General features: G+C 50.5%; 1 protein-coding gene across 15 annotated transcripts in view; it reads left to right on the top strand.

The window, feature by feature from the left end:
- Positions 1-12,905, top strand: part of DEPDC5 (DEP domain containing 5, GATOR1 subcomplex subunit) — a 75,764-nt gene that overhangs the window by 11,663 nt on the left and 51,196 nt on the right. For all 15 annotated transcript variants that reach the window (XR_014027850.1, XR_014027851.1, XR_014027852.1 and 12 more), the window contains 9 exons: positions 356-434; positions 1,223-1,284; positions 1,739-1,808; positions 1,931-2,003; positions 6,257-6,360; positions 7,302-7,376; positions 8,130-8,264; positions 10,690-10,751; positions 12,781-12,854. Coding sequence is in view for 10 of the 15 variants with exons in the window: in XM_081338643.1 (XP_081194769.1) it covers positions 356-434; positions 1,223-1,284; positions 1,739-1,808; positions 1,931-2,003; positions 6,257-6,360; positions 7,302-7,376; positions 8,130-8,264; positions 10,690-10,751; positions 12,781-12,854 (734 nt within the window). In the remaining 5 variants the exon portion in view is untranslated. The remainder of the gene's footprint in view (positions 1-355; positions 435-1,222; positions 1,285-1,738; positions 1,809-1,930; positions 2,004-6,256; positions 6,361-7,301; positions 7,377-8,129; positions 8,265-10,689; positions 10,752-12,780; positions 12,855-12,905) is intronic.

Raw genomic sequence — 12,905 nt, 5'->3', positions numbered from 1 at the left:
TCCACCAGGCAGCAGGGGAGCCAGCAGATTCTTTTGGAGCCAGTAAACAACCTGCCATTAAGGCCAATCTTAAACAGGAAAAACATTTGGAACAAGGATTTTACTCTCCCAGTTGTGAGTGTTGGTCTTCTTGCGGCAGCCACTGCAGGCCCACCGCTAGCTTCCAGCTTCTGAATCCAGCAGGCCCCAGAACAAACCAGATTTGGTCCTGCTGGTTCAGAGGAAACCAGATCGGATCCAAATAGAGCTGGGAGGGACCTTGGAGGTCTTATAGTCTGGCCCCCTGCTCAAGCGGGAGACCCTAGACCATCCAGTGAGGTGGGGCTCACCCTCTTCCCTTCTGGGTGCCCTGCAGGTGGTGTTCCGCTCGACCTCCGCCATGGTTTACATCTTCATCCAGATGAGCTGTGAAATGTGGGACTTTGACATCTACGGTGAGGATCCCTCGGCTCTTGCCCGCCTCAGTCTGGCCTCGGGTAGCCTGGCAACTGATCCAGCCCAGCCAGCAACATCTTCGCTCTCCTTGGATGGAGGAAGGGGGCAGTCTCCTTTCTTGGAGACTTCAGCGGTTAAGAGGAACACCTGCTGGCGTAGTTTCATTTGTCTACCTGAAGAGGGTTGGGTGTTTTTTGCTTTGTTTTTGTTTTTTAAAAGCAACCTAAATTATAAGGCAGTTAAAAATGGCATGAAGGAATCACAAAGGAAAGCAGGGAGCTGTTTTCTTGGTGGATAATTAACCAGAGATTCAGGCAGACTCGGATCTCCGCTTTGCCCACAGATGCCACCCGTTGAGGCCTCTGCAAAACAAGCAGGAGCTCTGCCACTGGGCTCCAGTGGGCCAATCTGGTTCGGGCTCAGGGCTTTGGCTGCAAAAGCAGCTCCACTGCAGGTGAAAAGGGGCAGGGGGGCCTACTGGCACAAGAAGACCCCCAACGCCAGGTAGAGTAGCTTGAGTCCGAAGGGTCCAAGAGAGGAGCCCCACTGGCCGGCCCCAAAGAGGCCAACCCACAGCCAGGCTCTGCCACTAAGGGGGCTTGGATTGGGCAGAAGGACGGGGTCAGGTGGAAGGAAGCTGCCCCTCACAGGCCGGGCCTGGGGCCTTAGGAGGGCTTGAGGGAGCCAGGAGTGAGCAGGAATTGATGCCCCTCTCCGGCACTGGGGCTCTGCTGGGGGGGGGGCAACCTGGCTTCCCCTCTTACGCTTGGTTCTCTTTCCTCCGCAGGAGACCTCTACTTCGAGAAGGCCGTGAACGGCTTCCTTGCCGACCTTTTCACCAAGTGGAAGGTGGGAGCCAAGCGGAGCTTGTGGCTGGCCTGGAGGGGGCCTGCAGATGGGCAGGGCTTGCGCTCCTTCCTCCGGACAAGCCCTGGAGGCTCAGAGGCCAAGCCAGCAGGGCTCTCGGGTTGGGGCCGGGGAGGGGGCCCTGGCGGAGCCCCAGCAACCTCTGTCCTGCTCACTGGGGAATCAGATGGGCAGGAGGAGGAGAAGTTTTCCCCCCTTGCTGCGGTCAGAAGGAAGAATCTTGTGCTGGTTCTTCCTTTGAGTTGGGGGATCTCAAAGAGGCCTCCCCAGCCATCTCTGAAGAGGGGGGAATCCCCCCCCCCACGTCCTCCCCACTGAGGGCAGGAACTGAGAAGCATCTGGGCGTGTCAGAGGTGCAGTCTGTGTGGATGGAATCTCTGGTGCCCATCAAGGGTGGATCCCCAGTGTCTTGATCTACTTGCTCTCGTCCCAACAGGAGAAGAACTGTAGCCATGAAGTGACGGTGGTTCTCTTTTCTCGGACCTTCTACAATGCCAAGTCATTAAGTGAGTTGCCCCACGCCTGCCTCCTCCTGTCTGGAGAGGCGCCTGCCTCTTTCTCACCGCCTCCTTGGGAAGCTTAAAGCAGCAGCCGAGAGCAGCTTCCTCTTATACTTGGTTTGTTCCAGATGAATTTCCAGAGATGCACCGTTGCTCAGTCCAACAGGACCACGAAGGCCGCTTCTACGAAGACTTTTACAAGTAGGTGTCCCTGTGGCTGAGCCTTCTCTCTGGAAGAGCCGGCCCATCCATGAAAGGGGGCAACGTCTCCTCAGTGTGCACGTCAGGTGCTCTGTGAGAAATCTGTAGTGGAGAGCCCTTTGCCTCTCTGGGGAATGGACAGTTTGCATTGTTTCATAAAGCAGCTTCATCTACGTAGTCCTCTGTTTACAACTGGTTGCTAAGCAACTCTGCAAAATTATAATGGATCCCCCCAGCTACGTGACCCCTGAGTTATGAGCGCTCGCTTAATGCCCGTTCAGAGTTACATGATGAGCGCCCCCTAGTGCTTATGCGCAAGTCCCAAAATTACGAATACCGTATATACTTGAGTATAAGCCGAATTTTTCAGCCCACTTTTTGGGCTGAAAAATCCACTTCGGCTTATACTCCAGTGAACAAAAAAAAAAAGAACTTACCGAGGACTTGCGCGCGGCCGAGGCTTCGGTGCTTCTGGGATCGCCATTCACAGAAGATGCAGCTCCCAGCGTGACACGTCATCCGGATGGGCTGCGAATGAAGAAAGTCCTACCGCGCAGGCGCAGTACAGCTTAAACGCGATAGAGCAGACATGTCAAACACAAGGCCCGCGGGCCACAAATGGCCCGCCATACGATCGAATCCGGCCCGCACAACTCTCCTGGAAATTACCAAGGTCCGGCCCCCACCACCTTGGCGAGAGGCGTCTCCTGCGTCTCCCAGTCCTCCTCCACCACGTGCAGTTCCGGAAAAAATAGTGAGACTCAAAAAGTTCAATCAATCAATTCAAACTGCTCACAAAAAAAACCCTTGCAAAGTTTGAATTGATTGGTTGAACTTGCTTTTTCAGACTGCACGTGGGGGCAGCGGAGGAAGAGACTAGAGGACTGGAAAGGTGAGTGGGCCCTTTTTCTACCTGCTACGCGGGTGGGGGCGGCCAGTCTTGGGGTGCCCCGGGGGGGCCTGCCTCTTCCCTGCCCGGCAGGTCTCCCCTTGCCCTGCTGTACCGCCACCTCTGCTAGCCTGGGGTGGGGGTCCACAGGGGTCTTAGAAGCTTCCCCGTCAGCCCCTGCCTTTTGGCGTGCCACGGCCGGCAGACCTTACAAGAGATTCCCCTGTGGTGCCTGCCAGGCCGGCTGACCTTGGCAACAAGTCCAAGCCATTGGTGCACCGCCCCTGTCTCTGTTTGTGCAGGGACCCAGAGGCATTCCCCCCCCCCCCCGTATGGGGATCCGCTCTGCCGCCCCCTTTTCTCAGCTGCCTGGTCCGAAGAGGAGCCGAAGGGAGCAGCTCTGCAAGCCCCCGCCGCCCCCTTCTCTCAGCTTCCTGGCAGCACATCCCGCAGGGGAGGTCTGCTAGGGAGGTGGCAGTCCGGTGTTGTTTCCCCCCTCGTGCGTGTGTATGTGTGTGTGTGTGTGTGTCAGACCCGCAGGAATGGCTAGTAAAGGTGGCGGCAGTCCGGCATTTGCGTTTCTCTGTGTGTCAAGCCCCGTGGGCCCGACACACAGGAGGGGGGGGACGCCGCTTCCTTACCAGCCATTCCCGCGGGTCTGACACACGCACGCATGCATGAGGGGGGGGAAACGCTGGACTGCCGCCGCCTCTACCAGCTCTGCAAGCCTTTGCTGCCCCTTCTCTCCGCTGCCTGGCCTGAACAAAGAGGAGCCGAAGGGAGCAGCTCTGCAAGGCTCTGCCGCTCCCTTCTCTCAGCAGCCTGGCCCGAACGAAGGGACGCCCCTTCGTTCGGAACAGGCAGCGGAGAGAAGGGGCGGCAGAGGCTTGCAGAGCTGGTAGAGGCGGCGGCAGTCCAGCGTTGTTTCTCCCCTGCGTGCGTGTGTGTGTCAGACCCACGGGAATGGCTGGTAGGGAAGCGGCATTCCGGCATTCCCCCCCTTCCTGTGTGTCGGGCCCACGGGGCTCGACACACAAAAAAACGCAAACGCCGGACTGCCGCCACCTCTACCAGCCGTTCACCTCTACCAGCTGTTCCCAGCCTCGGCTTATACTCGAGTCAATAACTTTTTCCAGTTTTTGGGGGGTAAAATTAGGGGTCTCGGCTTATACTCGAGTCGGCTTATACTCAAGTATATACGGTATTGCGGCACCACAGCAGCCGTGCACCCTTCTGAGCGACTGCAGAGGCTCTGTAACATTCGCCCTGGTTATTCCCTCCCTCCCTGGCCCGGCCCGGCCCTCTGCAGGCATCAGGCCTTCAGTCGAGATCCTTCGCTTTCTTAGCTGCTCCAGGCCTTCAGTGTGTTCGCAGAGAACGGAGGCCTAAAGTAACGTGAGATCACGCGAGATCAGTGGGTCGAGATCTCATGCTATTGATCTTGTGTGATCTCATGGTACTTGAAAAGGATGTGCAGAGCTACTCTTAAAAAAACACAAGAGTTTGCACGGAAAAACAGGATTGTGAGAGTAATGAATTGTGTACAGCAACCACACAGATACACTGAGTTGTGTAAAGAGTTTACTTGTAGGATAAAGTAATAGCACAGTCCAAGAAACAGTCCAGGTCATACACAGATACTTAAAGTATAGCCGATAGCAACAGTCCAAGGATTATCCACTACAGGGTCGTCTTACCAGGCAGTAAGTCAAAACACATTAATCACAGTTCTTCAGATTCTGCATACAGTAGCAAAGCAAACCACAAACCAGACGAATAGTAATCAATAGCCGAGAGACATGAATTGTAACAGAGAGAGAGAAGCCGTGTCTCTAGCTCCCTCTTATGGCCATTAGGGACATTGCTGACCAATCAGCAGAAAGTATAGTGCAGTGCATTCACTATTAAAGGTATACATTACAGCTTTAACTGCAACCATACAGTCTTGGTTTATATATTGCCAACCCAACCAGTTAGGCAATAGACATAAGACCGTACTGTGAGAAATAGGTTCATAAGTAAATAAATACATTCACAATTTGTCTCCCAATGAAATGGGGCAGAGATGTTTTCCGTCTTTACTAACCGGGTTAGCTGCTTTCCTAAGTGACCAGAGATGTGTATCCAGGTGGCCAAGGAAGCGGATTTTCTCTTGGCTCTGAATATACTATTATATCACTGACCCAGGTATCCTTCTGGGTAGCTGCAAGGGTTGGGAATGGAGGGATGGGTTTACAGCAGTTCTCCTTCCTAAATGGATGGTGCCAGTCAGTCCTAGCAGAGGAGGGGGATTTGACAGTTCCAAAGGGGTGGGGGGAAATCTCGGAGGGATCCTCTACTTTGGCTCATTTATTTAAGATGGCATGAAACAACTTCATACAGAATGCTACTTGTAACCCTTCTTAAAGCAGGAAAGCTTAGAAGCAATTCCTCAACATCATTATTTAGATATTGAATTAGTGCAGTCTACTCGGAGGTGCTCTAGAAAAATTCCAAGAAAATCCAGGCAGCGCAGAATGCAGCAACCGGTTCCAGGGTAGGTGGGAGCCGTTGCAGCAGGGCTGTATCAATATCTCCACTCCAGTCTGTTTTTGTTTCTACCGGTTATTGCCTGTGAAGTCACAGGTAGTAGAGGACCCGGCTACTCACCAGATCGTCTCTTTCAGAGAAATCTACCTGTACTGTTCAACTATTAAGGGATGCTCTGGCCTCATTCCCCCCAGAATGAAGAGGGCTGGACCCAGAAACTGCCCCTTTCCCCCGGGGGATATTATGCTCTCCAAAGTCTATATCCGTGCCACTATTTTCCCACAGAATAAAAAGGTTCCACCTTTCTGAGACAGCATTTGGAGATGGAGAGTGCTCGCAGAGGTTGCTTCAATGTTCTGACGGGTTTTTGTCATGTCTAATTTATTGTTGTTGCTATATTTGTTTCATTATTTTGTGATTTTTATTTAGTTGTTAAATATTTGGAGTCTTTGGGACTGGGCAAAATTTAGTGCAGGTGGGTTGGTGATGCCAGCCAAGCCTCTCTAGGTATCTGCTGCAACTGGACATTTACAAAGACGACTGAAAACACTGTAATTGGAAAACTTACCTAAATTTTACATATCTTGATGTTTTCATGGAAGCAGTGCTATTTTGTCATCTTATGGTTTTTTATTTTAGAGTCGTGACCGCTAGAAAGTTGTTCTGAAAAAGGCAAGCATTTTTCTCTTGCAGATTCTGAATTTTAAGCGGCTTGAAGATTTCTGTCACCCCCTATAATTTTCCCCCTTCGCCTGGCCCGCTGTAGGCTGCCTGGGGCTCCTGCTCTGCCTCAGCCTGCCCATTCTTTGTGACTCACTCACACTGTTGGTTGCAGGGTTGTGGTTCAAAATGAACGACGGGAGGAGTGGACCTCTCTGCTTGTGACTATTAAGAAGCTCTTCATCCAGTACCCGGTTTTGGTGCGCTTAGAGAAAGCAGGTGAGATGTGATGGTTCATTTAAGCCCCATTTGAAGTTACGATGGCACTGGAAAAAGTGGATTATGGCCGGTCGTCAGACTTCCAAGCGTTGCAGCCTCCCCGTGATCCTGCGATCAGAATTTGGGCGCTTGGCAGCTGGGATGTATCGGCCCCTGTTGCCGTATCCCGTGGTTACGGGATCGCTATGCGCGACCTTCCCAGCCAGGCTCCATCAGGCAGAGTCAATGGGGGAAGCCGGATTTGTTTAACGACCATATGATTCACTTAAAAATTGCAGCCCAGACGAAAAAAGGTTGCAATTTGGTGTGATTCACTTACCAAGTACCTTCCTTAGCAGTGGAAATTCTGGTCCCAGTTGTGGTTGTGGGTCAAGGACTACCAGTGGCCGCCTCCTGCTGCCGCTGCTGAGAAGTTGGCACAGCAGAGAGTTACGCAGCAGGAGCAAGAAAAGCCGAGCTTCTCTGGCTAAGAAGCTGCAGGCTGCCCTTTGCGGTGCAAGCTTGTGTGGCTGGCCCGGCAGGTGCAGGGAAGGAAGGGGCTTGGCAAGCGTGAAGGGCCTTGTCCCCTTCCCCCTCTGGTGCCTCTTTGCTGGAGCCCCGGCCTTGCAAGGGTCCTCTGGCCTGCGGGGAGCTGCCCATGAAAAGCCTTGCCCGCCATCTCACTTCGAACATAGAACAACGGAGTTGAAAGGGACCTTGGAGGTCTTCTAAACCATTTCTGACAACTGGTTGTCTGAAGGCCACTTGCCACAAGGTCCATAAAGACCGTTCTCCCCCCCCCCCCCGGCTTCTTAACCTCAGTCTTTGGGCTTGCTTTTGTGCTCATATTGTTTATGTGCATCATTGTTAAAACTTTGAGCAATGGGTAAAATAATAATAAAGAATCCTTGGTTTATCTTCTTTGCTTCTTCCTCCCTCTGTTCTGGATGGTGAACAATTAGAGAATTTTCCACCGGGATACAACGCCACCTCTGCTCAAGGAAATTATTTGGAGGCCATAAACCTCTCCTTCAATGGTGAGTTTGGTAAATTCTTGTCTTGCCCTGGGATGCTTTTGAACCAGAAAGGACCCCCATCACCTCACTGTCTTATTTTACTTATTTGTATCCTGCCTTTATTACTCTTAACAAGTATCCAGCACACCTTCCCCGTCCTGTTTCCCCCCCAACAACCCTGCGAGGTGGGCTAGGCTGAGAGAGAAGAACTGGCCTAAAGTCACCCAGCCGGCTTTCATGGCTAAAGTGGGACTTGAACTCACGGTCTCCCACTTTCTACCCTGGTGCCTTCACCACCAGACCAAATTGGCTCTCTTGAAGAAGAGACCCTGCAGGACAGGCTGGTTTGTGCAAGATTCCTCAGCAACATCCAGTATTTCTTTCTTTGGGGAATTCCATGCTGGTTTTTCTTCAAAGGAAGTTCCAAACTGTTGCAAAAGATTCTGGGGATGTTTCTGATGCCGTTGGGCCTGGCCGGGCCGGTAGTGTTCTAAATCACAGCGAATGCAAACGTGTTTTCTCCCCTTGGTAAGGCCTGGAGGACTGATTGGAAATGGTGTCGGTGTTTTAGATCGGGTGTCCCCAACACCCAGGCCACGGCCCATTCAGAACTGGGCCACACGCCTGCCACTCACGCGGAACCACCCCCTCCCTCTGGGCTGTCAAGCTGGAAAGGTTGCTTTTTTAGATGACTGTCTTTGTTAAGTGCAGGGGATGCTCTTTATAAAGCCCTGGGCGCCCTTTTAATTTGTGCTCCTGTTTGTTCCTTTTTAGTGTTTGACAAACATTACATCAACCGGAATTTTGACCGGACAGGGCAGATGTCTGTGGTCATCACGCCGGGGGTGGGGGTCTTTGAAGTGGACCGGCTACTCATGATCTTGACCAAGCAACGGATGATAGACAATGGTAAAATAATGTAATTAACAACTGGTTAAAATCCAATTGTTTATAGTTTTTCCCTTAGTTCTGGGGATTGGGATTAGGGCTAGGGGTTCCCTTCTTCCCACATTCCTCTCCGTGCAAACACCCAGATATGGAGAGAGCCAGCAGGTGATTCCTCAGAGTTGGCTGACTTTTGTTTTTCTGGCCACCACCATCATGGAAGTACTTTGAAACAACCCGGTCAACTTTGATAAGTGAATCTTGTGCTCTTCTTGGTTCTGCCTAAAGGACTTTAGTCTGAGACAGCCAAACATCTTCCGTTTCTGGACAGGCTTGTACTCTTGACCGCAGAGTTACTTTAACTCTGGTCTGGATGGGGAGAAACAGCCTTCGTCTCAATCCTGCCAAGACTGAGTGGCTGTGCATACCGGCATCTCGGGTCAACCAGACTATTCCATCTCTAACGATGGGGGGTGAGGTGTTACCCCCCGTTGATAGGGCTCGCAACTTGGGCATCCTCCTGGATTCACGGCTCAATTTTGAAGATCACATAGGAGCCGTGACCAAGGGGGGGGCTTTTGCCCAGGTTCGCCTGGTGTGCCAGTTGCGACCCTACCTGGACCGAGATGCTCTACGCACAGTCACTCATGCGCTCGTGACCTCCCGTTTAGACTACTGCAATGCTCTCTACATGGGGCTGCCCTCGAGGACCACTCGGAGGCTTCAGCTGGTGCAGAATGCGGCCGCGCGAGTTGTGATGGGGGTTTCCCGACATTCTCATGTAACACCTCTATTCCGCGAGCTGCATTGGCTCCCGGTTGCCTTCCGGGTGAGATTCAAGGTGCTGGTGATGACCTATAAAGCCCTAAATGGCTTGGGTCCGGGTTATCTGAGGGAACACCTGCTGCCAGCGTCAATTTCCCATCGTCCTGTGCACTCCCACAGGGAGGGCCTTCTCAGGGTGCCGCCGGTTAAAGATTGCCGGCGGGTAACACCCAGGGGGAGGGCCTTCTCTGTGGGTGCGCCTGCCCTCTGAAACCAGTTGCCCGCGGAGCTTAGGACCGCCCCCGACCTTTGTTCATTTCGCCAGGACCTGAAGACCTGGCTCTTTGAGCTTTCCGGCCCAGGCTGAAAGTTTTTATTTGGGTTTTTTTATATTTTTTTCAGGGATTAAATTTAATTCTTTTTAATTGTTTTTAATTTTTGTATCAATGTTTTAAGTACCCTGTAAACCGCCCTGAGTCCTTCGGGAAAGGGCGGTATATAAATCCAATAAAATAAATAAATAAATAAGTAAATCTCTTTAATATAATTTAATTTTATCTTTAATGCTGAGGACAGCCTCAGTGCACCCTTGTCTTTCAGCTGTTCTGAGAAGAGCCTTATCTGAAAGCCCGTCTTCTCTCATAACCCAGAGTGTGGAGCGGCTCTGCTGCCCACCACAATGTGCCTCTTTTCTTGACGAGTTCTGGGCCGGGGGCATCACGGAAAACCGACACAAGAGCTTTGAAGCTGGAGGAGACCAAAGAGCCCTCTCAGCCAGGTGGCTCTGGGAAGACCACATCTGAGGGCAGAAGGGCACGCAAAGGCTGATTAGGCCACCTCCTGTGTTGGGGTACTTAATAGTAGAGATGTGCAGCACTTCAGTAGGCAAAGTGTTCTTGGGCACCTCCTTCAGGAAACTGCGCCTGGCTAGGTTGTGATCCCAGGAAGTACATCTTTGATTGTGGTGGGATGTGACAGGGTGCTTCAGAGTAGGTGGTGTGGGCTCTCTCTCTGGGTCTCTTTTATTTATTTTATTTTTTATTTTAATTCCATTTATATCCGGCCCTTCTCCGAAGACTCAGGGCGGCTTACAAGCTTAGCATAGCTATTCTGCAGTCCAAGGGAGGTGCTGGCATGTAGGGCTTTTCTCAATCTGCACATCCTTTATACCTCATTGTTGACTTGTTACCTCCTTAGTAGTCCTTGGTGGCCTATTTCCATCTTCACTATAAGAATTGGGCCTTTCGGAAAGTCAGATCTTACAATCATTAAAATAAAGTGAAATAAAAGGCCTTTTTTGTTTGCTTATGAGACATCAATCAAAGATACGAGCATCATATATTATCAGCACAATGAAGGTTTTTCATTGTGAGTGAGGAACTGTGAAGCTGGACATTCCCTTCCCTCTTCCCATCAGACTTTTCATCCATGCTTTGAAAGATAGCCCTGGTAGATTTCTCCACTCAGAACAAGAGACTGTTTTCACACACAAGGCCATAATGTGAATGCTGGTCCAAGGTCCGGCCTTTTTCCATCAGTCTTGGGGGTTTGATGTCGTTCGAAGGTTTGCTCACAAACAAAAGCATTTTAAACCTGAACCGCTTTGATCCAGTTCTTTAGCAATGAGAACATTAGCTTTTCCCCCTGCTTCTCATGGCTGCCTTTGGGTTTCTTCTCTTTGCAGGGATCGGGGTTGATCTGGTGTGCATGGGAGAGCAGCCCCTCCACGCGGTGCCGCTTTTTAAGGTAAGGCCTCCTGGCTTGGCCCCTCTCCTTCAGCCTTCCCCCCACACCCACCTCAAGGCAAAGGGTCAACTGTGGCTACTGGCTCTTTCGCCAGCATGGTCACCCAATTCCTCTGCCAGAATAAAGCTTCTGGATGAAATTTTTTAAAATGTGCCTGTATGGTTGTGTTTCTACCGTACTTGACATTCACGCAAGCAGCATGGGGTTGCAGACATTATCAGTCTACCTTCGGAATGGAATGGAATGGAATGGAATGGAATAGGAAGAATATAACCTTGGAGGTGCTCTAGTCCAGCCCCCCCTGCTCAAGCAGGAGAACCTATACCATCTTAGACAGGTGACTCTCTAGTCTCTTCTTAAAAACCTCCAGTGATGGAGCGCCCAGGACTTCTGGTGGCAACTTCTGTTCCACTGGTCAATTGTCCTCACTGCCAGGAAGCTTCTCCTTAATTCTAGGTTGCTTCTCTCCTTGATCAATTTCCAACCATTGTTTCTTGTCCTTCCCTGTGGTGCTTTGGTGAATAATGTGACCCCATCTTTTTTGTGGCAGCCCCTTAAGTACTGGAATACTGCTATCATGTCTCCCCTATTTCTTCTTTTCTTTAGACTAGCCAGACCCAAGTCCCATAGCCATTCTTTGTATGTTTTAGTCTCCAGGCCTTTGATCATCCTAGTTGCTCTTCTATGAATTTTTTCCAAACTCTCAACATCTTTTTTTTTGGCATGGTGACAAAATTGGCTGCAGTATTCCAGGTGTGGTCTTACTGGGATTTTATAAAGTAGTACTAATACTTTGCGTGATCTTGATTCTATGCCTCTGTTTATACAACTCAGGATTGTATTGGCTTTTTTGGCAGCTGCTGCACACTGCTGGCTCATGGTCAAGTGATCATCCACTAGGACTCTAAGATCCCTCTCACAGTTACTGTTTTTGAGCCAGGTCTCGGCCAATCTATACTTGTACCTTTGATTTTTCCTGCCTACATGTAAAACTTTGCTTTTCTCCACATTGAAACTCATTTTGTTGGACAGGATCCATTGTTCAAGTTTGTCAGTTTGTCATCCTGAGTTTGTCTTCTGGGGTGTTGGCTACTCCTGCCAGTTTGGTGTCATCTGCACATTTGATGAGTTCCCTTCAATTCCCTCATCTAAGTCACTGATGAAGATATTGAAGAGTGCTGGGCCTAAGATGGAGCCTTGTGGTACCCCACTGCTTACTTCTCTCCGTGTGGATGTGGTGCCGTTGAGGAATACTCGCTGAGTACGGTTTGTTAGCCAGCTACAGATCTAGCTGGTGGTGATGTTGTCTATTCCATCTTTTCCAGCTTACCAAGGAATAGGTTGTGGTCTACTTTATCAAACGCCTTACTGAAGTCTAAGTGTACTACATCCACAGCATTTCGCTGGTCTACTAGTTTAGTCACTTAATTGAAGAATGAAATAAGATTGGTTTGGCATGATCTGTTTTTGATGAAGCCGTGCTGGCTACTAGTTATAACGTTGTTTGCTTTGAGTTGTTTGCAGATCTGTTTCTTCCCTGGTATTGATGTTAGACTGATTGGTCCGTAGTTTCCGGGTCTGTTTCCCCCCCCCCCTTTCTTGAAGATGGGAATCACATCAGCCCTTTTCTTCTATTGCTGTTGCTTTCGTAGGTTTTCTTCTTCCTTACCGAATAAATTGGTTAAGGAGGGAAAGACTTGAGTCCTCGGTGCTTACAGCTCCATCTTCCTCATTGGCAGAAGCCTGCTTGTTTTCAGTTTGCTTCTGAGCACCTAACATTGAGGACTAGGAACAGTCTTCTTTTAAACCTGGGCAGGCCATCTCAAGCCCTTCTTGTTCATCGCCTCTCAGCCTCAGCTGGCACTAACACGATTGGGACCGTTGTAGTCTAACAGTATTCAGTATTCCAAGGATCACAGGCTGCTTGGGCGAAGTGTCTCTGGATTAATTCCTTGCCCACAAAGCATCTCTTTTGGTTCTCCAGACACCTCAGCTGTCTGATTCCTGGTTTCTCCTTCTCACCTCTTAGCTACACAATCGCTGCAGTTCTGGGGATCCACGCTTGGGAGATGACTACAATATACCCCACTGGATCAACCACAGGTGCGCATCTGTAATCCAGACTGACAGGAGCAGGCAGTTTCTCCCCATTGC

Source organism: Vipera berus (genome assembly GCF_964194415.1).
Source record: "Vipera berus genome assembly, chromosome: 14".
Classification (NCBI taxonomy): Eukaryota; Metazoa; Chordata; class Lepidosauria; order Squamata; family Viperidae; genus Vipera; species Vipera berus.
This window is presented reverse-complemented; position numbering and strand designations above follow the sequence as displayed.